A 25,743-nucleotide genomic window follows, 5' to 3' on the forward strand; every position below is an offset into this window, starting at 1 on the left:
CTAGATTCTGTCTTCTCCAGTATACCACTGCCTCTATTTCTGGCCAGAAATATTCAGTGGTTGAAGTAGAATCTAAATTAGCAGAATCACTAGTTATACTCAATAAATTATAAACAATAAGCTCTGCACCATCTTTGGAGCCCTAACTAAACTGTGTCTTAAGGTTCCAATGTCATTAACTTTAACAAGTTAAAGAACTTGTTGAGAGTTCTTTTTCTCTCAACAAAGCAAGAGGATTTCAAAAGTAAGTTAGGTGTTTACAATATTTAAAATATTGCTTCAAAACTTCATGGCATTAAATTGTTACAAAGCATTAGGAAAAACTAAAGGCCACCTAGAATATATTTTCAATCTGCTATAATAATCTAATAGCATATTTGTTTGTGGTGTATCCATTCATTCATTTTGGCAATCAAACAAGTGGTTTTATGACCCCAGATAAACTATCTTATAGAATCTCCAAGTTATCTAACATTTATTTGCCATTAAGTTTATAGATTTAATTGCTTAGAAATAAAATATGGTTCATTTGGAAAAGTTATTTAAAAAATTTATTCTTTTATCAACTTACCTCCATGACCATATCTTCTGTACCATGTAAACTCTAAAAATAAAAGAAAAAGCAATTTTAATCCCAAAGCAGCTTTTCAAGCTGTGGTTTGAAACATTACTCAAGTAACTGATACTAGTTAATAAAATGACATTACTGGCCGTTTCTTATTATGGTTGATGTATCTTCACATGTTTACAACTATTTATTTCATTTCTTTGCATTTTATAGTTGCATTAAAATTTGTGGTCAATAGAATTAGTACAAATTTTCAGTACTAATAAGGTTATTCCTTCATTTTATTCATACAAATAAGACTTAGCCAAAATAATCCTACCACAAAATTTTATTATATTTGTATAATATGTATATAAATATGCATGTAATTGTGTATGTGTGTGTAATTCCTGTCATTATAGCAATGTCATTAAAATTCTCAAGCACTGATGGAATTATTATATTTTATGGATTCTGAAGTCATCATAATAAAAACTAGTCCCCAAAATAAAATAGCATTTTTATTTCCTTAATAATAAACAAAAAGTACAGTAGGATGTCTAACAGGTTCATCATTAAAACAAAAATGGGGACTGATAAATGAAAATAATTTCCACCTAAGTCTTACACTCAATAATAACCAAACAAGTATTTACTGAGTTAAGGCAATGAAATGAAGGTATTAGAAAAATGGATTGTTAGAAAACATGTTGCTTTCAGATAAAAATATAATGCCCCTCTCCTTGTAGGAAATATTTCTGAATCCTTTGTAGTTGTCTTTGAAAGACAGAGGTATAGTATCTCTCCTAAAACTACAGCACTTTCAAAACTGCTTTGTTGTTTTTAATGTCCTTGAACACACTGTAGATTATTTTAAAATTGTTTTTCACAACACCAGCCAGTAATAGGAATTGAATATTAAGTTACAAATCAATTCATTAAAAACAAAAGTAACAAATGCTTAAAGCCCATTACTCTAATTATTTTACTACCTTTTACTTTTATTTACCCAATTGAGGTTACTTAAGGTACTGTATCCTTATGGTGAAAATAACATAATGGTGAGCTATTGTATATCTTTTCCAATGGCACTTTAAATTATGTCAATTTGTCAAGATTGGGTATAGCAGTAATATTTAGTCCCCAGCCATTGATAAATGTTATGCAGCAGGGACACTTTTCTCTCCCAGAGATCCACATTTTAAACATTAAGCAGCACACTACTACATAAGATTGATTTAATCTTGTGACATTTTAATTGAAAATAAAAAGGAAAATAGGGTCAGCTTTAATATGTATTAATTTACTTGTCTGACACAGATGTCAAAAAATATGAATACTAACTTCATGCACCAGATTTAATAAGGTGAATACACACATACTGATTACATTGACATAATTTATGGAGAATATGCAAAGGATATTTCTTACCTGATAAGCAGGTTGTAAAAGATATTATCACAAGGTGACTGACCAGCAACCACATTTTCATCTTAGGTGCAGAAGTTAGTTTTGATTTTTCAAAAAAGCTTTAGCTTTATGACAGTTGGATAGTAAACACCTACATCCAAAACAGAAGAGAAAGAAAAGAGAAGGAAAGGGAAGAAAAAGATAGGATAAGGGGAAAAAAAGGGAAAGTTAATGTTCATCATTTGAGGTCAACAATATTATCAATTCTATTTTATTTTAGCTGTCTTGTTTATAGAATAAGTTTTAGTTTATTTAAATACATTTGTAAGCACCATGTTGTATGAAATGAGTGCACTTGGTATCAGAGGGTTATCAGCTGCCTCCTAGTCTTAACACTGTACAAACATGAGCAAATCACTCAATTTTAACTATAACCATTGAGCATAACAGTACTTTTCCTATAAATAGCACAGTAGTAAACATTTTGATATTGACCAATTTAATTGAAGATCAAATTTAAGCAAAGGGCTGGTAGGAAGATTCAATTAAAGATATGTCTGTATACGAGCTTTGGAAATTCATAGACATTATACAAAAGTGATATGTTAGGATTACCTGTTTGGTGGCTTGTGGAACATTTTTTGCCAGTAATGCTAATTTCCAAATAGTATGTGGAATGTGTTGATTAATGGAATGTGTTGATTAATAACACACTCATCCATCATCCTCTCCTTTATTATTCATTCAAAAAAAAAAGGCAAATTAAAACTTATGTGTCAGCAAGGGAGAATCTAAGTTTTGTGGGGCCAAATCTTTAAAAGTTGGAAAGCTGTATTTAAGAACAAGACGACAAAAATTACTAATGTAAACTAAACCACAGAACTATGCAGTAGTCTAATTAAAATACCTTGCTTTTATAAATTTTGCAAAAACTTAGGATCATGTGAAAGCACTGGGGAGGATCCATCCAGGAGGTGCTGGGGATAGCCTGGTGAAGGCTGTATACCACAACTTAAGCTTATTTAGCTTTGTGCCAAATCCATCTCTGTAAGCATATAGATAGAGGAATCAGAAAAGACTTAGTTGACTTGCCCATAAGAAGTTCACAATTCAGTGGGCACACAGATGTGTACAAAAATCAGTGTGATGGAACAGTTGTTTGGACCTAAATGCTATTAAACTTGAAAACACGTTAATTACTTTAATTAAAAGCATCGTAAAATACATCATGGTGAGAATGGATCTGACTGTGGCAGCGAGAGCATCACGGTGGAGGTATTACACTCTTAGATTTGAGTCATTGGGTGACATCAGAACCCAAGCAATTCTTTCTGCTCTCCTTGAGAGCTCTCTCCTGGAGAGCAACATGGTGCAGGGCACTAAAAAGAGACCCTTCAGTTGGGATACAACAGTAATTTCAACTTCGGAAGATATTAAATCACGTTTTCAAACAATGTATAATAACGTTGGAAACGCTCATGACCTAGAGTTGAATGTAAAGTCTAAATTAAGACAGAGCCTGAAAACAATACTGAGAAGAAAATATCTAATGTTATGATGTTCAATATAGAAATATATTTAAACATTTTCTTAAGTAGCAAAACCAAAATGGTACTAATTGCTTACATCATAAAGACATGTAAAAAAAAAAAAACCTATAGGATTCTACTTATTTTTTTCAGTTGTGATGAATTTTAAGATCATATTTAGCACCACCCCCACCCTGATCTGCCAGAATTCTAGCATTTCCAGAGACAGGTAAAAATATTTATTGGTACTACATTGACTAGGATAAACCCATTTTTCTCTTTTGGTATGTAGATTACTCTGCACTGAAAAATCAATCAAGAATCAATTATTTCAAGAAAAAGTTGAGGTGAATTCTCAACTTTTAGAGAAACATAAAAACAGAGAAAATATAGTAGAAATGGGTCAAATTAGCATCAGGAAATGTTTAAAATATACTTGCTTAAGTAAAAATATCAACAGTTAATTTTGAAATACCAGGATCAATTTATAACCAATTTCTTTCTCTTGGATGTAGGTGAGAAAGTGAGAACTACAAGTTTGTATAAATCGTACTTTCTGGACTTTTAATTTTAATTTTATTTCTTTTACTAAGCAGAGAGAAAAAGAGAATATTCCTTCAGGAATCGGGGAAATCAATTAAATGATCTATGGAAAGATTTCTAGCTATTCATTTCTATGATGTACAGTATCATTAGTATTTAAAGATAGACCTAAATGAAATTATTGAAACCTGTACACATTGCTTACATCTTGCAAAGCTTGTCTAAAAAATTTACATTTGAGCATTTTCTTGATCTGCTTGATCAAGATCTTATTTCTTCTCACAGAGTTATGTACACTAATCAGGATGAATTCTCTTCATGAAAAGGAAGGTAGGGGCGTCTGGCTAGCTTAGTTGGTCAAGCATGAGAGTCTTCATCTCAGCGTCATGAGTTCAAGCCCCATGCTGGGCATGGAGCTCACTTTAAAAACAAAAAGAAAAGAAAAGAAAAGAAAGGAAAAGAAAAGAAAAGAGAGAAGAAAAGAAGAAAGAAAAGGAATGTAGAAAAGGCAAACAGATAAACCATGCCAAAACTGTTGTGTCAATCACTTCTTTTTTTGTAAATATTAACTTAGATAATATACTGCAAAAATTTTACAGATTATAAAGCATTACACTTTAATGTGGTAATTATTGTATTTTAACTAGTTCTAATTTACCTATTAATAAACTGTTATGATTTGCAAACTCTTAATAATTCTCACAGATGTTCAACTTTAAGAGCCAGGGATGGTGCAGCAGTTTGGTATTGAGGGTAGAGGAACCAGCACTGACCAGACAGAAAAAGAATCAGGTGAATCGAGGCAAAGAATGAAGAACAATTTCTGTGAAAGTTTTCCTGATGTTTATAATTCAGATGAAGTATGTCAGCGAGATTTTGGTCTATTTATCTCATTAACTTTAAAAGTAGTCTCAGAAAGGAGAGCTGGTCTAAAGGAGGATTAGCTGTGCCCACACAGAGCAAGTGATTTCAGAAAATTGGAGGTAAAATACATAAGAATTTTCTAGGTCTGGAATATCATTTGACATTGCCTTCTTATATAACAACCACACTATGTGGGAAACTATGGCAAGGCAGAGTCAAAACAGAACAAGGGGAATTCAGCCAGATCTTGCTGGAATTTTGGCTCACCCAGTTTTTATGATAAAAATGTATTTTATTTGCCATATAACTAGAATCTCAAAAGAAACATGAATTCAATCTCAGATGTTTCAAAAATTCAGAAAGTCCCCATATAACTTTGGGTGGACATATATACTGATTAAATTATGATTTAGGTCCATTAAATTTCTCTCTTTAGAAAGGGATGAATAGGAGCATGTACCCTATGTAATTAGAACTCATCTTATCTCCTGCCACGTGTGGATATCGTACTGTCCAGGGAAGTCACCAACTAAGAGCTTTCCTCACTTCCTCTGTCAGAAAATGTTAATCAAAACTTGCTGTAAAACGAAAGCTGATGTCATTAATCAATTTTTAAAACCAGAGTGGGGTTTTCTCAGTTATTCAAAACTGCTACAGTAGGGTCACCTGGGTGGCTCAGATGGTCGTGTCCTATTTCAGCTCAGGTCATGATCTCACGGTTCCTGAGTTCGAGCCCTGCATTGGGCTCTGTGCTGACAGCTCAGCATGTGGAGCCTGCTTTGGATTCTGTGTCTCCCTCTCGGTCTCTGCCCCTCCCCCCATTAATGTTCCGTTTCTCAGAAATGAATAAATGTTTAAAAAAATGAAAAACTGCTAAAGGTTTATCTATATGAGTGCCTATGTTCTAACAAAAACACATTACCCTTATTATATTTTCCCAAAATTAATTATGCTAGTAGATTTGGCTATTAGAACTGGGCCATAATTCAAGTCTAATGGTTGAATACGCCAAACATATAAGATTTTGTGGTTGTTTGTTTCTCTTTTAAAAGTTACTACAAGGGCTCAGTTGGTTAAGTGTGCAACTCTTGATTTCGGTTCAGGTCATGGTTTGTGAGTTCAAGCCCTGTATTGGGTGTCATGGAGTCTGCTTGGGATTCTCTCTCTCACTTTCTGTCTGCCCCTCCCCCACTTATGCACATGCTCGCTCGCTCTCTCTCTCTTTCACACTCTCTCTCCCAAAAAATAAATGAAAAAAAAATTTTTTCAGTTAGTGATAAATTACTAATGTACCAAATAATGAATTTCATGATTTTTTGTAATAGAATCTTCATTTTGGCAAAGTTTTCACAAACAGCACATCGGACAAAGAACCTGGGTACCTGTTATGAAAAGTTTCCCCATTAATGACAAGGTCTTGTTTTTTTTTTTGTTTTTTTTTTTGTTTTTTATTGTGGTAAAATACACATAACTTACGTTAAGTTACACAACCAACACCACCATCTATCACCGTAACTCTTTACATCTTTCAAGACTAGTAACTCTGTACCTATTATACAATCCCCCAAGACCTCCTCCTCTAAGACCCTGACACCCAACAGTCCTCTTGATTTTTTTTACCTCCCCTTTCCCACACCCCAGCATCTGATAGCCTCCATTCTACTCTCTGTTGCTATGAGTTCACCTTTTCTCACCCATTCTTTAGCTTGTAGCTTGCAACAAGTTACTCAATCTCCAACCCTCATTTTCCTCATATGTAAAATGGAAAGAATGACTATTTCATAAGACTGTTGTAAGAGTTACATAACATTGTACATGTGAAATATTTACGATGAAAGTGTTTAATAAATAATAACTTATTATTCTACCAGGCCATAGACCCACCAGGTTAGGGAACATGATTCTTATTCATTGTTGCTTTTATAATGCCTGGCACATAGAAGTCTGTCCATATACATTTAACGAATAAATGAAGGAATGAATGGACCATTCCGTAACTATTCCAAAGCACTTGCCATAAACAAAGTGAAATTTAACTTTAATTCCTTAAAATGAGGGTAGGATAATGAAAAATAGTAACAAGGAATGTCTCCTAGGCAAACCATAAGAGACACTTAAATACAGAGAACAAACTGAGGATTGATGGTGGGGGGATGGGGGGGTAGGAAGGAGGGAAAAACAGTTATGGGCATCAAGGAGAGCATTTGTTGGGATGAGCACTAGGTCTTGTAAGTAAATGATTAATCATGGGAATCTACTCCCGAAGCCAAGATCACACTGTATATACTGTATGTTAGCTAACTTGACGATAAATTATATATATATATACTAAAAAAAAAAAAAAAAAAAAAAAGGAATGTCTCCTATTAGAGTTCTTTTCTCTGTTAGGGATTATTGTTGCTTATAAATAGAGTCTAGAAGAGGGTATTCTAACTAGCAATATTTAAAGCATTTTTAATATGTACTTTATTAAGTGTTGGAAGTCTCTGTCTTCCAATATGAATATGCACATTCTAGTCAGAAGGAAAAGTTTTTCATTATTTTGAGCCTCTCTGTGTCATACCACATTATCTTTTCCTTCACTCCAAAATATTGCCTATTTCCATAGAACAGTGAGTCATCAGCCTGACAACATGTAATTTATTTCATTTAATGAGTTTCTTGCTGTTCAAATATAAGAGCAGCCTTCACATCTTGTTCACACATTTGTTTTCTGCTAGTGATTTGTTCCATTGTGTTACCAGTTATCTTATTATTTGTGACTCTCTGATCACATCCGCTCAGCAGTGCTGCAGAGGAGAGAGGCAGTGAGGATGGGCGCATTTCTGCTAACTCAGAAGAGGCCACTCTTCTTACTTTGCTCTGGAGGACATACCATTGAGTAATTCACAGCTCGCTCCCCAGCCCCCACAGGCCCAAACGCGTTGCAGCAAATGAAGCGACAGAGGAAGAAAACAAACAACTCTGACAAAGATGTGTCACTTATGGGAGCAGACATTTTACTTCCCAAAAGCTGAAAATACATAACGACCAAAAGCAGGAACCAGGGATGCATTCCTGTGCCCGAGGCAGCGCTGTGCACCCGAACTTGCTGGCTTTCAGAGCCCTGTGGCCTCTCTACTCTACTCGGGAGAGGCCTCCCAGCCAGCCCTGCAGATGCAGCATCCCCCAAACCAACACAGATCTCTAGGTGTTTAGTGACTGCTGGAGCCCAGGGAATTCAACTTCTTTTGAATTTCCCAGGGAATTCAACTTCTTTTCCACCTCTTTTCTCCAGCATCCTTCACTAAATCTCTTAGTCACATTAAAACAATAACACATTACAATGAGACAACACAAGGCAGCATGTTTCTCCCTTCCATCCTTTTCCTTCTTTTTTCCTACACTTGTCTTTTCCCTTACCTCTCCCTTTCTATGTTAGACAATGCAAGAGTTCTCCTTTGAGAAATTTGGTCCATATCTAGATATTCATTTTTCTGCCGGACAGACTCCATCTAGCTCTTTTGTTTAGTTCTGGCTTAGGCTAACACACATAAGCTATTTAAAAGCTTCAGCGATACATTAGTGGTGAGCATTTGGGCACTAACAATTATTTGAAAATTATTTAGTTTTGCTATAGAATCAAAGGATGTTTCATTAAGGCCAAAACAACTAATATTTCATTGCACTGATGGTTATATAATCATTTACATTGGTACAGAACAAGATCTTAGGAGTATTGATAAATGATACATATAATCAAATGGTCACATCTCTATTTTAGAAAGAAAAAAGAGATTTGTGGGAATATCAGGAGTCTATCCTGATCTATTCTTAACACAGCTCATGAAAGGCCATGTTAAAAAGAATATTTACTTATGGTGCTTGTTGTTCTGCTCTGGCTCAGAAAAACATTTGCTATAAAGTACTATTTCTAGAAAATAGTAAGAGGAAGCTTATTGGAGTTGAACACAGATTAGTCTAGGTGAAAATATACCAATGTCTTCTACTCTACATTTTAATTTTTTTAATGTTTTTATTTATTTTTGAGAGAGAGAGAGCACTCAATCAAAAGAGGGGCAGAGAGAGAGAGGGATACAGACACAGAATCGGAAGCAGGTTCCAGGCTCTGACGCGGGTCTCGAACCCATGAGCTGTGAGATCATGACCTGAGCTGAAGTTGGATGCTTAACAGACTGAGCCACCCAGGTGCCCCCCCTACTCTACATTTTAAAAGCAGAGGACAGGGGCGCCTGGGTGGCGCAGTCGGTTAAGCGTCCGACTTCAACCAGGTCACGATCTCACGGTCCGTGAGTTCGAGCCCCGCGTCGGGCTCTGGGCTGATGGCTCAGAGCCTGGAGCCTGTTTCCGATTCTGTGTCTCCCTCTCTCTCTGCCCCTCGCCCGTTCATGCTCTGTCTCTCTCTATCCCAAAAATAAATAAACGTTGAAAAAAAAAATTAAAAGCAGAGGACATTTTATCCTGAAATTTATCATTCTGAAATTCTGCCTCTGCTGTACAAGTCATTTAATCTTCCCAAGGGGTCATCACCCAGTCTGCAAGTGGAAATCCAAGTTCCTTCTTCACAGGATTATTGTGAGTACTAATGTATGTATGTGTGTGTATGCAAGTAAAAGCCCTACAACATAGGTACATAATAAAAGTAAATATTAAAGTGGAGTGAGTTAAATTTCCCAGAAATAAAATTAGTTTTTGATCTTAGAAAAAGGGCTACCCCTTTAGAGAGGGGATATTATATATTTAAATGTTAAGTCCATTAAACATCTTCATATTGCGGCACGTGGGTGGCTCAGTCGGTTAAGCATCTGGCTTTGGCTCAGGTCATGATCTTGCAGTTCGTGAGTTCAAGCCCGTGTTGGGCTCTGTGCTGACAGCTTAGAGCATGGAACCTGCTTCGGATTCTGTGTCTGCCTCTTTCTCTGTCCCTCCACTGCTCACACTCTCTCTCTCTCTCAAAAATAAATATTAAAAAAAAAACTTCATATCAATATTCTAATTTTCAGATTATGAAACGTAATTTAAACATAGGTAACACATCTCCCTCTAGCTGAATAATTGCATATTTCAGATGTTCTTCTCCAGTCTCACACTGACTTCTTTAAACTCTATCATCAAATTATTATTACCTCAGTTCACTAGTTTTTCTGCAGTCATTAACAATATTTTAGCAGCTTACTGCTATGATCAAATATACTTAGTAAAAGTTTCTGAAGAACTTGCTGCCTAAGCCAAAGAATAACAGCACAGACTAGAGAAAAACGCCCCATTTTCTGAAACTGATTATAAACAGTATCCTTTTTCAGAACAGGGCCATACATTGTTCAACTAGTAGGTAGAGCATAATATTCTTTAGATTGCAATCTTCTTAGTCCTTGAAACAGTCCACCACTTGACTGTGTATGAAGTATATGTAAAGACCGAAGTGATACAATATATTTTAAAACATTTCAATAAATATGACATCATCAGATTATGAAGTATGTCTTAGGGGCTGCTGAGGAAAAAAAATATCTGAAGGCATTTTGAAGATGTGTATATTAATTGAGTACTGATAGTATAGCTTGCATTTAACAGAACAATTGACTCCTCACATTTTTAGATTTTATGATTAATTATCCATTTATTTTTAAAATTATGTAAGACATGCAGAGGAATTTAAAAATAGTAGAACCCCTGTTTGTGATATTTATAGCACATATGTTTTCACAGGCAAATTTAAGCTAATGATGTCATATAAGACTAATGATGCAGTCATGCTTATCACTGAGACAATTTCAGGAAACCATCACTTTCAGGTAGTAAACAGAAAGTCCTACATATATTTTGTCCCACATTTTAGGAGCGTGTGTATGCGTGGTTGGGTAGCTCTTGACATTTGAGAAAATGCAGAAGGGTCCTGCTGATTCCAAACTAATCCCCCAACATGACATACTGTCAATTGTGCCCGTTATTTTGCTTGAAATTACAAAAGTGAGATGCTATTGGAAAATGGAGACAGTGATCATGAGCAAATCAGACAACATGGTTTTGTAAGTAATTCCATAAATTACCAGTTCAGTCAATGAACAAGGGAGGAGCTATTTCATCAAGAAAGATTTAAAACTCAAACATATATTTATGAATTCCACTCAACCTCTTTCCTATCAGTGTATCAATATGGATCACTTTGTTATTCAAGGGCAAACACATGTTTTACTCTACTTTGAATACAGTGCTACATTTGGCAAAGAACTGTTACTAAATTTAAAAAAAGAAGAGAGGAATATGAAGTGAGAGGTGAAACACAGCAGGTAGGTTTTAGAACGAGTTAGGAAGGATACTGGGAAGCAGAACTGATTCTTCCTGTGTTATAAAGAATAGTGGAAGCAACTGAATGGAGCCAATGAGTACGAGTGTTGACAGTAACAAGGTCACCTCAGCTACTGGGAACAATAAAGGAGCAATACCAAGGATTGGTGCTAAAAGTTTTACTAATCATTAATCTATATATCATCTCCTCTGACACTACCAAATGTCTAAGATTTTGAGAGACGAACAGAGTTATCAAGATCATGTGGATTGCCCAAAGATACACAGAGCCAGCATGTGACTCCTTCTATTCTAGAAAGATTTAAACCCTTTACTCTTTATTGTTTATTTTTTGAAAGGTACTTAGAATTTATCCTAGCTCTAGATTGCAAAAAAAGTTTTTTTGTATATTCATGATCAACATATTTTTCAAAATGCTAAGATGGTACTTCCCAAAACATGGTCTAGGGGCCAGCTACCTTAACAGTATTTGGATGTACTTGTTAATAAAATAGATTTCTGAAAAACTCCCAAGAATAATTAGAGTCTCTGTGGGAATAACCCAGGTATCTACTTTTTAATCAAGCTTCCCAGGTAATTTGTAGGCATACTACAAAAACTATAGTTCAAAAACTATTGTATTGTAGTAAGTGTATTAAGTGAAAGTCAAAATATTTCCAACACTCACAGACAACAATCAAATGTGTTCTGAATCATTAGACCACATCTTTAAGCGGTGCACACTAAAAATCAGAAGATAACTAACATTTAACATTCAATAACTCATCTCTTAAAATTATGTCTGCACTGTACTTTGTTGTGGCTTTTGGTCTGGGTGAGAATTGAATATCCTGTATGTCTACATCTGATTTACTTTACCACATCATAATGAATAAGGCATTTTGACATATTGCTTTGACTAATACCTAGAAGTTTTCTTACTATTAAATGAGACTTGTGGGACTATAATGACATGACTGAAATGTACTATTAACTTCTCTTGCAGCCCAACAGCCGTTCAAACTGATCTGAGATAGCTGGACTACGTCAAAGTAATGTGTTTCATGATACCTTCCTTGTGAATCATATCTAACAATCCAAATTAGGATTGAATAAGTCTTTGACAGCAGGAAAAATTCCCATGCCAGCAAGACAGAACTTTCCCTTTTGCTCTCCCACAGACTCGCAAGAGAATGAAACCTGGGAAGAAACCATACCAGATGGAAACATGCACTCAACTTACACTGGGAGTTTTAAAGACTTCCTGGGCTGTCAGCTCTCCTCTGTATGACTTTATTCCTCTGTAGAGATGGCCATGTCTAATACCAAGGCTTCACTGCTATGGCCACTCTGCTTTCTGAAGCTCCATTTGTAGCCATTCTCCCTAAAACAGCTGCTTCTTGCTCCACAATATCTGTATGTCTTACATGTAAAAGAGCAGGTATTTATACTACCTCACCAACCTCAAGGCTGAAAATAAAGGCTCAAGAATAAAGCCTCAAGGCTCAAGAATAAAATTTCTTACTGTCTTCTGACAAGAGACCCACCCATGATTGAAGAATGAGGCTAATGATCTTGTATCTCCTAATCGCTGCTGTTCAGGTTGAGATACCATACAGAAGGAAAGAGCAGGATATAACCTTGACATTCTATTTTTCAAATAACAGGGGAGAATCACTAACTGTAGGTCGTTATATCAGTATTTAAACTGAGGAGTGATTCCTACCAAAATAATTTAGGCCCCTATTCCTAGAAACAATAGAAGAGAATTATTTTTAAATGCACTTCAATTCAATTAAACAATACGTATTTAATAAGTATTTATTTTTGAAACACATATAAGAGGGTATATGTGAACATTTGTGCACTTGAATCAGATATCAGTTTTTATTGGGTGCTGTTCAAAGATCAAGAAATTTGTTTTATTTCCTTTGAAGATTATAAAATAATCATATAAACATAGCTGGATGATCCTTTTTAATTATTCATTCCTTCCACACGATTTATGAAGCACCCGCCAGTAGCAACATTTTGTAGCAACAGCAAAAGTATTGGTAAATCAAGGATATACATTCAGTGACAGAGTTTCTAGATGTAAACGCCTCAGCAACAGTTTGTCTCATTCCTTTTACCATACTCCATATTGCTTAACACAAAGCCTTACTCATTAAAGGCACACAATTAACATTGGTTGAATAAGTTTATGGAATAATTACTAAAAGCAAATCATTGGTCTATATTTGACAGGTAGATCCATGCAAGCAGGTGGAAGTGCCAATAGTAAAAGCATACAGAAGGAAAGTAAAGGTTAAAGTCCGAGAACTCTGCAGAGTTTAATATGGCCAGGGCATACACTCATGGGAGAAATTAGAAAAAAGATAAGTGGGAAGAAAATGGAATCAAATTATGGAGCCTTAAATACCAAATGTTGAACTTTGATTTCATAGGTGGTGAGTGAGTTTCCCTTGCTGAATTGTTCTGCAGGAAAATATCATCATTCTATTTGATCCCAAGTGCTTTGGTTGATGAACACTGTGTTCTTCAGTCTCCTTTTCAGTGTTCCATTCACAGAAGAAATACTGGGGAAGCTCCCTAATTCTCTCCCTATTCTCATGCTCTTTTGTGGAAGTTTCTGATTTATAACAACAATGTAGTCTTGAGCTATAGAAAGAATTTTACTCCTTGTTATTCAAATTTGTATCAAATATTAATTAAATTTTCCATAAGACAAGAGTGGATATATCCCTCCACTTAAATACAATTTCAGAACAAAGATATGGCTAATGCAAAGTCTGAAGTCTAAAGGAAAGGGATTCCACAGTTTCTGATAATGCCTTTATTTTCTCTTAACGTAAGGAATTATTTCTTTTTATGAAACTCAAGTCTTATCAGACAACAAGTACTTATTGAGCACCTACTGTATGAAAGGGCCCAGACAAACCTCAGTTAGTATTAGAAGTATAGGCAAATTTTCAATCTTCAGATACTTAGAGTCTACTTAAGCACACCTATCATAACAATCTTGCTGGATCTATCCTTGATCCCGGTTACCAAGAGGAATCCATGCCAGAATTTTATTATTTTAAGGAACATGTATCGAAATATCTGAAGCTCAGTGAATAATACAAAGTTTAATTTGATCTTCAAAAAAGTTAACTCTCTTGTACTCTGCCTCAAAATTTGTCAGCGGTACACCAACACTTCATACTTCCTTCAATATCTATTATTTTATGTGTTATACTATACATTATATTAGGTTATAGAAATTACAATACTATAGCATATTTATACTTTATAATCATATTATATATGCTGTAATTAGAATTATAAATATTTTAGAAATTAAAAGATCAATTAAATAACCCTTAGCTTCATAGTTAATATAACCACACTCCATTATCTCTCAACTTGAAAGGCAGACTCTGTTCTAGAAGCTTATTATTAATATTCATATGAACTCAAATGATACAGTAATTATTCTTAACCTCAGTTTATAAATGAGAAAACAATGTCTCTTCTATATTTCAAGACTTAAATCAAGCTTTCTATTTATAGGAAAATCTAACCTCTGGCAATGTCCTATGAGATCTTCTCCCTTGTCTAAAATCATGGAGCATTTGTTTGACTCACTCATGGATTCCTTATTATTAGGTTCTTGCTTATCTTCAAATGCCAGGCCACTTCCAACTGAATATAGGGACACTTTATTAGAAGACTTGTTTGAAGACGATTTCAAGAACTAAGGGGTGAAAAAAATATTTTGGAGAAGTGGTTTCTTAGCCAAAATTTGGTATTTTTGACAGGTCTTGATGGCTTATGAAGATAAATATAGCAGAACATCTGACTATAAAACTGTCTTGGAAAGTCTGTGCATATGGTCAGAGCATTTTAGATTTTTATATTATCAAAAGGTAATGAGATTAAAACACAAGAATGTAGATACAGTGAGAATTCTTTCATATGGCTATTTCATTTGGGCAAATTATTTCAGCAACTGGCAAGTAGGAACACTGATATGTACTTACTTGTGAGAATTATATGAAAAAATGTAAGTAAGACACCTATATTATTCTTTCTTAATCTCTAACTAGATTAGAATTTACTGAGTAAAAAGAACATGCCTTATACATATCTTCATATTCCTATTGGGGCCTCAAAACCTTGCACAGTGTGAGATCAATAAATGTGTGTGCATGTGCATGTGAGTGTATTTGTGTGTGTATTTAATGCCACTGAAGATATGTCATAGAAGAAAGCTGATAATTAAAAGAAAAACACTACACCTGTGAATGGCTATGTAACTGCCTTTATTTGGAAGTCTTTAAGCACAAGAATCACTACTAAACAGTTAACATTGGTTTGAAGATAATTCCATGCATTTCTACAATTGGGAGGAATGATACAACACCATTTCTCTTCCAAGATCTAATGAATTCTCTAATGCTGTGAGGTTGCCAATACAATTTCCAGTGTAGATATGTAAAGTCAGTAATTTACTTATAATTTATTTAGCAAATGTAGAAACTGTTATATAGGCAATTATATTTGTTTTAAAATATTTAAGTGTCTATCATGTACCCTGTGTTAGGTCCATAGAGATTCAACAGACCCAAGCTCGATGGTCCTCAGACCTGTGAGAAATAAACAGTTTGGAAGTAGAAGGTGAGGGAAAGAGAGAAGCTCAGGGGTGAGTTCTCACCTCTTGACTTGCCCATTGGTGAAGATGCTGCCACTTGACAAAGGGGAAGTAGGGTTTTGGTGGAGAGTGAGTTGGCCAAAAATTTAGTTTTGAATGTGCTGGGTTTCAGTTTCCCATTATACATCCAAATGGAGATACCAAGTAAACATTTGAATAAATGAGACCAGAATTTTTGGAGGGGATTGGGGTTGGGAATAGGTACCTGGAAGTGATCTGCATAGAAATACTATGTGAAGCCCAGTAACAGGTAGAACCTTCAAGTCAATTTGTATTATGCAGTGGAAAAATGAAACAAAGATAAAAGAAACAGCAGAAATATAAACCTAAAATGATTTCCCCCCATCATGGTCCTCTCACTAACTAAAAACATAAAATAAGGGAAGAAAGCAGTGACAGCTGTGAATATTGGCAGGAGCCCTGCAGCCCTTTGCTCTATTGCCAGAATTATTTACTTTCTTCGAGTTTCTATGAGTTTAGAAGAAATACTGTTGGCTTTTGCTCAAAAATTCTTGCTGAATTAAAACAGATTTTTAAAAATGCTTCTTGGTGTTTTGAAGATTTAAGGAATATACCATGACTGTAGTTTCAGTTTTTTAGAATAAACAGAAATTCATAGGTTTCAGAAATTCATCCTCTCTTATTTTTGTGAGCTAGTTTTGAATGCATCAGGCTTATTAAGGTTATTAAAAGACTTTTAGTCCTATTCAAAAAAATATCAGTGGTGAATTCAATATGTCCATATTTATATCTCCAAATCTCAAATTATCATTGATATTTTAAGAAATTTGATTTAGCTGGAAAATTAAACTCCCTACACGACCATACAGAAATGATATAATGATCTCCACAGTTAAGATGAAAAAAGTTAGGCAATTATTTTATTATTATTATTATTATTATTATTAAGCAGTAAACTTTAGGCAAAGGCAATATTTTCACATAAATTATTTAAGTGACCATTCATACTTTACTTGTATTTGAGCTATCTCTGAAATCTTTAGTAATAATAATGATAATAATAATAATAACAACAACAACCAGATTATCCCTGCTTAATATTTTTTGGTATTTTAATAAGTATTTTTTCCTCTATCAATAGGTATATTTTGCTTCCAGCTTCATCATGTTTTCGTTTATTCACCCTCGAGTTGTTTTCACTTGTGTTTGTTTCCATTTGCTTAGAATAATGTGTCTTAAATTTCTGGGAATGATTTATATCATTATATACTAAACCTCTCTGACTCTCAGCATTCCAGCAGAAACAAAAGCACCACGTACTGCCTTTTATATTTCCTTTTAAATACGTCATCTAATAAGATGTTGGCAAATTGCCTTATAGTCAAATCTGGTAAAAAGTTAAAAATTCCAGGTTGCAAATCTCTTGCCCTTGCAGAAGTGAGCCTCTTAAGAAACTAAGAGTATACAGTTATTGGATAAGTTACGTCCCCCAAAACGTTCAGTATTTTTATCAAAGGAAGATATCTTAAATAAATCAGGTATTATTCCTAGTACACATGCAGGAGATTTGTCAATTACTATAGATACTCATCCTCCGGTCTTCCTTTAAAATGCCAAGAGTAATGATTGTTTAATTATGGTGGTTCTGTCATCTCCTGTTAGTGTGCCTCCTTGTTTGGGAAGGATTCCATTTTGTTTTTTGCAATTAGTATTTTTATTTGAAAGTCAGTACTTAATGTTTTGCTGAGAATGAGAAACTCCCCTGACATATCTGAACATACATATTATTTTATAAAGCTGAAAAACCCCATTGACCACAGCATCTTTAGGGGTATACATAGTGACATAGATTTTTTAAACCTGAGATTAGCTCAACTACACTGTTATGTCCTTCCCACCACTTTCTGTTAATTGCATCTAATCTATACACCTTTCACCTTCAGACATGCCTGATGCAAAGGTGCAACCTCTCAGTGGTAGATCTTTAACTTTATCAGCCAGCTGGCTCCTTGGCTACAACTGAGCTGCATAAAAAGGACAAACTTTTGCAATATGGCTATGGTATGGAAGAGTTCAATTTATTGTTTCACTAAACAAGTATTTTAGCACATTTTCATGCAAAGATGAAAAGGTAGAAGACTCAATATTGTCAAGATGTCAGTTCTTCCTAACTTGATCTATAGATTCAATACAATCCCAATCAAAATCCCAGCAAGTTATTTTATGTTATTTTGTGTGTTGAAAACCAATTCTAAAGTTTAGATGGAGAGGTAAAAGACCCAGAATAACCAACACAATATTGAAGGAAAATAACAAAGGCAGAGGACTGACACTGCCTGACTTCAAGACTTACTATAACGCTATAGTAAACAAGGCAGTGTGATACTGGTGAAAGAAAAATAGATCAATGGAACAGAATAGAGAGCCCAGAAATAGACCCACACAAATATAGCTAACTGATCTTTGACAAAGGAACAAAGGCAATACAATGGAGCAAAGATCATCTTTTCAACAAATGGAGTTTGAAAAACTGGATATCCACACGTAAAATCTGACTCTGGGCACAGACTTTACACTCTTCACAAAATGGATCACAGACCTAAATGTAAAATGCAAAACTACAAAACTCCTAGCAAGTAACATAGGAGAAAACCTAAGTGACCTTGGGTATGGTGATAACTTTTTAGACACAACACCAAAGACATAATCTCTGGAGAAAAAAATTGATAAGCTGGACTTCATTAAAATTAAAGGCTCTAGCTGTCCAAAAGTCAATATGAAAAGAATTAGAAGGTAGGCTACAGAATGGGAGAAAATATTTGCAAAAGACGTATCTGATAAAGAACTATTATGCAAAATACACAAAGAACTCTTAAAACTCAACAAGAAAACAACCTGATTTAAAAATGCACAAAAGATCTGAAGAGAGACATCAGCAAAAAAGATATACAGATGGCAGATAAGCATATGAAAAGATGTTCAACAACACATGTCAATAAGGGAATTGCAAATCAAAACAAGAAAATACCACTTAGAATGGCTCAAATCCAGAATACTCACAACATCAAATGCCGGTGAGTGTGTGAAGCAACTAGAAATCTTATTCATTTCCCATGGGAATGCAAAAATGGTACAGCCACTTTGGAAGACGGGGTGACAGTTTCTTACAAAACTAAACATACTCATAGCATATGATCCGGCACTCTTACTCCTTTCAAATGACACTAGGAGTATTCCTGGATCCTTATCATTCTTAGAATTTACAACGGATACATCTGTATTTGATTTTTATTAATAATTTTTATATAGTTTTAGGGACTAATATCCCATGAGTAGTAGCCCAGTAAAAGAAATTAACTTATTTGTTGAATGCTTACTATGTTCCAGATACTGGGCAGGTGTTCTACATATCTTTTATCTTCACAATAACCAATAGGTAACTGCTATTAACCACAATTAACAAATCAAGAAAATGAGGTTAAGAGCAGTTACAGAACTTGTCAATGATAATAAATGATGGTACCTGGATCCTAACATCTTCATCCACAGCACTGTCATCATCTTCAATCTGCTCATCATTAGAATATGAATACAGCAGTTCAGTTCTTCCGGGGTCCCTGTCAAGTACTTGATTTGAGTTACCTCTTTTAATACTATTATGACACACTGAGGTGGTTAATATAATGATCCAGTTTTTATGTGAGGGCATATAGTCAGAGAGATTGAGTATATTTCTTCTGTTATTGTGACAAAATATGCACATCATAAAATTTACCATTTTAATCATTTTAAGTGTACAGTTCATATCATTTTGTAACCATCACCACTGCCCATGTCTAGATAGTTTTTTAAATGTTTATTTATTTTGAGAGAGAGAGAGAGAGAGAGAGAGTGAGTACACATGTGCACAAGCAGTGGAAGGGCAAAGAGAGAGGGAGAGAGCATCCCAAGAAGGCTCCATCAGCACAGAGCCTAACTCAGGACTCGATCTCACAAACCATGAAATCATGATCTGAGCCAAAATCGAGTTGGGCTTTCAATCAACTGAGCCACCCAGGCACCCCTCCAGATCTTTTTACTATTCCCAAACTGAAGCTAGAGTGTTTTCTAATATTGGAGATATGATATGGGCCCCCTCCTTTCATGGCTCACTAAATTTAAAATAATAATAATAAATGCATCAATGTGGGTGACAAGGTTCTGCTTTGTTTAATTCCTGCTTGCCTATCACATGCTTTTCATCCAACTCAAGCGTTTCTCAGAATGCGACCTAAACTGACTTTCCTTAGAGAAGCTGTCTGTCAATCCCCAAGTGAAATCAGGTTTTCCAATGACACTTTCATAGTTCCCTGTGCCTTCCCTTTATTGCAAGTATGCTTTTTATGATTGGACACTTATTAATGACTTTGGCCCCCATTGGTCTATAAACTTCAAAGGGGAAGCTCTAGCTAGAAGCTACCACCTGCATATTTCACAGGAAATGCTCAATAAACATTTTTTAAAAATCCCTGAATATATAAAATAAATGCCTTCAGAATTATTTCATTGACCTAAAAAATAATGATTACATGTTTGTACATCACCTGAAGTGATAAACTGAAGAGACTGTAAAGAGAAGGAAGAACCTATCAATTGCCCTTTTCTCTTTCTTCAATCACATTCTGTCTTGGTCATTTTTTTGTTTTAAACCACTCATAGCATCCCCTCTCTTTGCCTTTTCCTCTTCACATCATGGCTAAAATCCATTCACTGAGGGTCAGTGATTCCAAATACAACTCTAGCCACTTCTCACAAACGTTTTAAAGAATCTCCCTAATTTATTTGTAAATGAATTAGGTGAACAGGTAGAAAGTGAATTTCCTAAGATAGTGGATTGAACCCTTACAGATAATCACTTGAGAAGGAAATTTTCAATGCTTTAACTTTTTATATTTCCATTCAAAGTACTTTCAAGGATTTCAAGTGACTGGCTCCATGAAGCAAATAATCTGCTGGCCCAGGCCTGCGTACTTACTGGCATGCTACAGTGGGGCAAAGTGAGAGGCAGTTGGGGGAGTGAGGCTTGTTCTTTGTCCACATGAGTGGGTATCTGCCACACTGTTCAACCTTGTTTTGTTTGTGGAGAACCACCTAGCTGGCTAGATTCTTACTCTGTTGAACCAATGAAGTGCTCCCATAGTCACTACATCAAACCTGGAGAAAGTCATGCTGTCTTCCCTAGCAATCAGGTAATAGAAATGTGTAAAGAATAATTACTGGCAAAAGAAAAAAACAAATAAACACAGACAAGCCTATTTGTTTACTTTTCATTTAAGCACATTTCTTTAAACCCCTAATCTTTAGTCTAGAACAAATAACCATAAGTTAAGATTGCAAACCATACCCCAGTTTATTCCTTTTCCTTAGAAACCAGGAATGAAAAATCTGTGACTTGAATTGCATTTCAATGTTGATTTTTAATACTCAAAATATTACTTTTTAAAGTTTAAACTAATGTATCTCTAAAGAGTCCTTTTTATAATGTGTATATTATTTTAACAGATTTCTATGAAAAATCAGTAACTGATTTTTCAGAATGTGGATAATTTTTAAAATATGAATATATTAAGGAAACTGATATTACTACCATAGTTGCTTTCAAATATAAAAAAGCTATAATAGGGAATAAGAACATTTAAATCATTATGAAGTAAAATTATTCAGAATACAAACAAGGCTTAAATTTGTCACCATAAATTAGGACTAATGGTTCTCAAGCTTTTGTGGTGATAAACTGTTTTTGATAATCTAATGAAACCTATCTAACATCTTCCACAAATAATGCAAACCCACACACATCATTTGATATATACTATGTTAAAACCATGGGGCTAGTTTTAAAGTTCTCTAAGAAAAGGACCCATAGCTATGCTGTCGGTTGGTTTATCCCAAGTTCTTTCCACAGAACCTGAAACATGGAAACCACCCACTGAATATTTGTTAAAATGAATTTAGCATTACTATGGAAGCTTACGCAAATACAGTTCAAGATTTAGTAAAACTCAGATTTTAAACAATTAGAAAAGAGGCGAAACTATCATTTGCATACTATGTGATTATATACAAGAATAGGAAAGAAAATGGATTTAAATAAAATACTAGAATTAAGAGCAAAGCGGCTACAAAGAAGATAAATATAAACCAAACAATGGTTTCCTTGAGTACTAATGATAAATATTTAAAAATAAGAAAAATAAAATATTTATTTAAAATATTTAATATAAAATATTTATAATATTAACAAACATAATTATTTAGTAGTACTTTTTAAAATTTGTTTTAAAAGTTTATTTATTTATTTTGAGAGAGAGAGAGAGAGAAAGAACATGAATGAGCAGGGGAGGGGCAGAGAGAGAGAGGGAGAGAGAGAGAATCCCAAGCAGACTCCATACTGTCAGCGCAGAGCCCAATGCAGAGCTCAAACCCACAAACCGTGAGGTCATGACATGATCTAAAACTTGATCCAACACTGAACTGACTGAGCTACCCAGGCACCCTTCTAGTAGGATTCTTAAAAAATAGTGTGAAGAAAAAAACTGTAATTATTTACTGATAGATGTAGAAGCAGTGTTGAAAAATTGGACAAATACATCTTTTCCCTTAGTAAGAAGACTCAATATTATAATTTCTTTTACAAAACAATGTACTTGTAATCAAAATAGAAATGGGATTTCTCTAAACTTGACAGAATAGATCTCAATTTCACTAGAGGATAAAAATGGATGAAAAGGACATTAAGAACATTTTGAGACAAGTAATAGTTCATGCTAGCAACACATTTACCACTAACTACTTTACATATATTTAATCCTCACTGAATCCTCACAGTAAATCTCTGAGGCAAATGCTATACATATCTCAATTTTATAGATAGAGAAATTAAAAAAAAACAATTATGTAAAGCAATTATCCAAGGTCATATAATTAATTAGTTTGGATGCTGGGATTTATATGCAGGCAGTTCAGCTCTAGAGTTTATATGCTTAAATACTATGCCAAATTGTCTCCCAAAGCTAATAAAATGAGAAAAATCCCAACAGATAGAAAACTATAAAAATAATCTCCATCTATAAAAGTGTGATGCTCTTCCAAGATAAAAAGATTCAATAATAGGTAACATTTCCTGGGCATTTGCTATGTGCCATATACCTTAGATATATTATTTCATTCACCCCTCACAATTACCCTATGATACAGACTCTTTGACAAACTCAGGCACATAGATGCCAAAGACGGTGGTGTTACTGTGTGCGGGAGCTGAGATCTGACCCCAGGCTTACACTTACAATGCTTATATTTTCCATTTGTCAAAATGCTAACAGATAAAAATATAAATATGATTTCATAGAGGACATTGAAGCAATTAGACAGTTGGAAAACTAAATAAACATTCCAGTCTCACTTCATACATCAATATAAACTCAGACAAATTACAGGTTGAAATGTAATGTAAAAATCAAACCCACTGAAGAAAAAACTAAAAGGAAAAGCATATATCAATCTCTGAATAAAAGAAAATGCAGAGGAGAATTTCAAAATACAAACGGAGGGAAAGCTTCAAAAAGATTACAGACACAGCTATAAAGAGCTCACAGCAAAAGACATGAAAAATTTTTAAGATTACAAATAGATCCATTTATGAAAAACATGGTTAGATACTTATATGAAGGAAAAATATGAATGATTAAAAAATAAACCAAAACGGGTGCCTGGGTGGATCAGTTGGTTAAGTGTCCAATTCTGGATTTTGGCTTAAGTGATGATCTCATGGTTTATGAGTTCAAGGCCCACATCAGACTCCGTGGTGACAGTGCAGAGCCTGCTTGGGATTCTTTTTCTCTCTCCCCCTCTCTCTCTGTCCTTCCCTTGCTCATGCTCACTCGCTCTGTCTCTCTCTCTCTTTCAAAATAAATAAATAAACTTCAAAGACTAAAAAAAATGCAAGTTTTAAAAAATGCTATGTATATTTTACCTGATCAAATTTTCACAGCATTAAAATTAATAATACTCATTGTTGGCATGGATGCAATGATTAATATTTTCTCATATTGCTACAAGCAGCAGTAACCAAGACAATCTTTTGAGAAAATAATTTAGTAATATGCATTAAGGGTTCTTAAAGAAATCTATTCTAGTGAAATAACTGGAGATATTTATATTATACTACAGCAATATGGTAAAATATCAGGCAGGACTTAAAATTATGCATCATAATAATCAGAATCAGAATCACAAAATCTCATACTATACTATTATGTAAAAAGCAGCACTAAATATAATAGATTATGACTTCAAAAATGCAAGGTATACAAAAGATTCTCAATTGAATAGAAGGAAGAAAGAGCAATAGTATCGAAAGTAAAGAAATAAAACAAAATTTTAGAAATACACCAGGATACATAATAAATTATAATAAATATAAATGGATAAAACTAATTTATCTGCAGAAATCAGGGATTTTCATAACTTAAAAAACTGTAAAAACATTTAGCTAGCATTACTGAGTATTTAGAATAAATATGAAGTAATAACACCAAAATATGGTTATTTCTGTGTGGCAGTATGCGTGATCACTATTATTTGCTTTATATTTTCTACAATCCAAATTTTCCTGTGATAAAGGATACATTACTTTAATAGTCAAAAAATTATTAAAGCTAAAATTAACATGAGTTTATTTTTTAAATATGAAATTTGTTGTCAAATTGGTTTCCATACAACACCCAGTGCTCATGCCAACAGGTGCCCTCCTCAATGCCCATCACCCACTTTCCCCTCCCTCCCACCCCCATCAACCCTCAGTTTATTCTCAGTTTTTAAGAGTCTCTTATGGTTTGGCTCCCTCCCTAACTTTTTTTTTTTCCTTCCCCTCCCCCATGGTCTTCTGTTAAGTTTCTCAGGATCCACATAACAGTGAAAACATTCGGTATCTGTCTTTCTCTGTATGACTTATTTCACTTAGCATTAACACTCTCCATGAGTTTATTTTTATGTTTATGTGTATTTCTTTTAAAAGTGACTATTTTGGGGCGCCTGGGTGGCGCAGTCGGTTAAGCGTCCGACTTCAGCCAGGTCACGATCTCGCGGTCCGTGAGTTCGAGCCCCGCGTCGGGCTCTGGGCTGATGGCTCAGAGCCTGGAGCCTGCTTCCGATTCTGTGTCTCCCTCTCTCTCTGCCCCTCCCCCGTTCATGCTCTGTCTCTCTCTGTCCCAAAAATAAATAAACGTTGAAAAAAAAAAAGTGACTATTTTGACAAAATATCATTATATGCTTACAATTTTATCTTTGCCCAAATAAATAACAAATTATGTGGAAGTTCAGTGCAACATAAATAAAAAGTATTTCAAAAATGAAGCTATTTAAGTAAACCAATAACAGATTCCCTCTGGGTATAGCTTTACTAGATTATTTTTCCATCTTCTACATCAGAACATGCTACCACTGCACTTGTTTGTTGCAGGATGGAAGATTGCTCTGTAGGGGATTTCATCTTCGAATTGTGTTTCCTAGAAACTTCCTTGAAGCCAGAGTCTTTTTTAATATCAATCACTCGTATCTGTGGAGAATGCTTAAAAACATCTCTCTTATCCTGTGAATAAACAATGAATATTGGGCCAGCAGACAGTTGCAAAGTGAGAAAAGCATTATCAATCCCATAATCACTAGAATTCTCTTATTCACTTTGGATGCCTATGCTTTAAACAGGGAAAAATATATTTGAATTTTTTCAGTCATATGATTTCAGTAATACCGTTAACTGCCAAGGATCTGGATTGAAAAACAACAGATACCATAACTATATCATCCTTATTTTCTCAAGACCAGAAATAATTAGCAACTGAATCTAAGGAATACCTTTAACTTAA

The 25,743-nt window shown here is 34.5% G+C and overlaps 1 protein-coding gene across 5 annotated transcripts in view; it reads right to left on the reverse strand.

Annotated features, from left to right (window-relative positions):
- CNTN1 (contactin 1) overlaps positions 1-25,743 on the reverse strand; it is a 368,487-nt gene that overhangs the window by 174,308 nt on the left and 168,436 nt on the right. For all 5 annotated transcript variants that reach the window (XM_086713642.1, XM_086713644.1, XM_086713643.1 and 2 more), the window contains 2 exons: positions 1,979-2,108; positions 572-604 (listed from right to left, as the gene is read on the reverse strand). In XM_086713642.1, the coding sequence (XP_086569768.1) occupies positions 572-604; positions 1,979-2,039 (94 nt within the window). In that variant the 5' untranslated portion in view covers positions 2,040-2,108. The remainder of the gene's footprint in view (positions 1-571; positions 605-1,978; positions 2,109-25,743) is intronic.

The sequence above is a fragment of the Puma concolor genome, chromosome B4 (assembly GCF_028749965.1).
Source record: "Puma concolor isolate L17-30 chromosome B4, mPumCon1.1.hap2, whole genome shotgun sequence".
Lineage (NCBI taxonomy): Eukaryota > Metazoa > Chordata > Mammalia > Carnivora > Felidae > Puma > Puma concolor.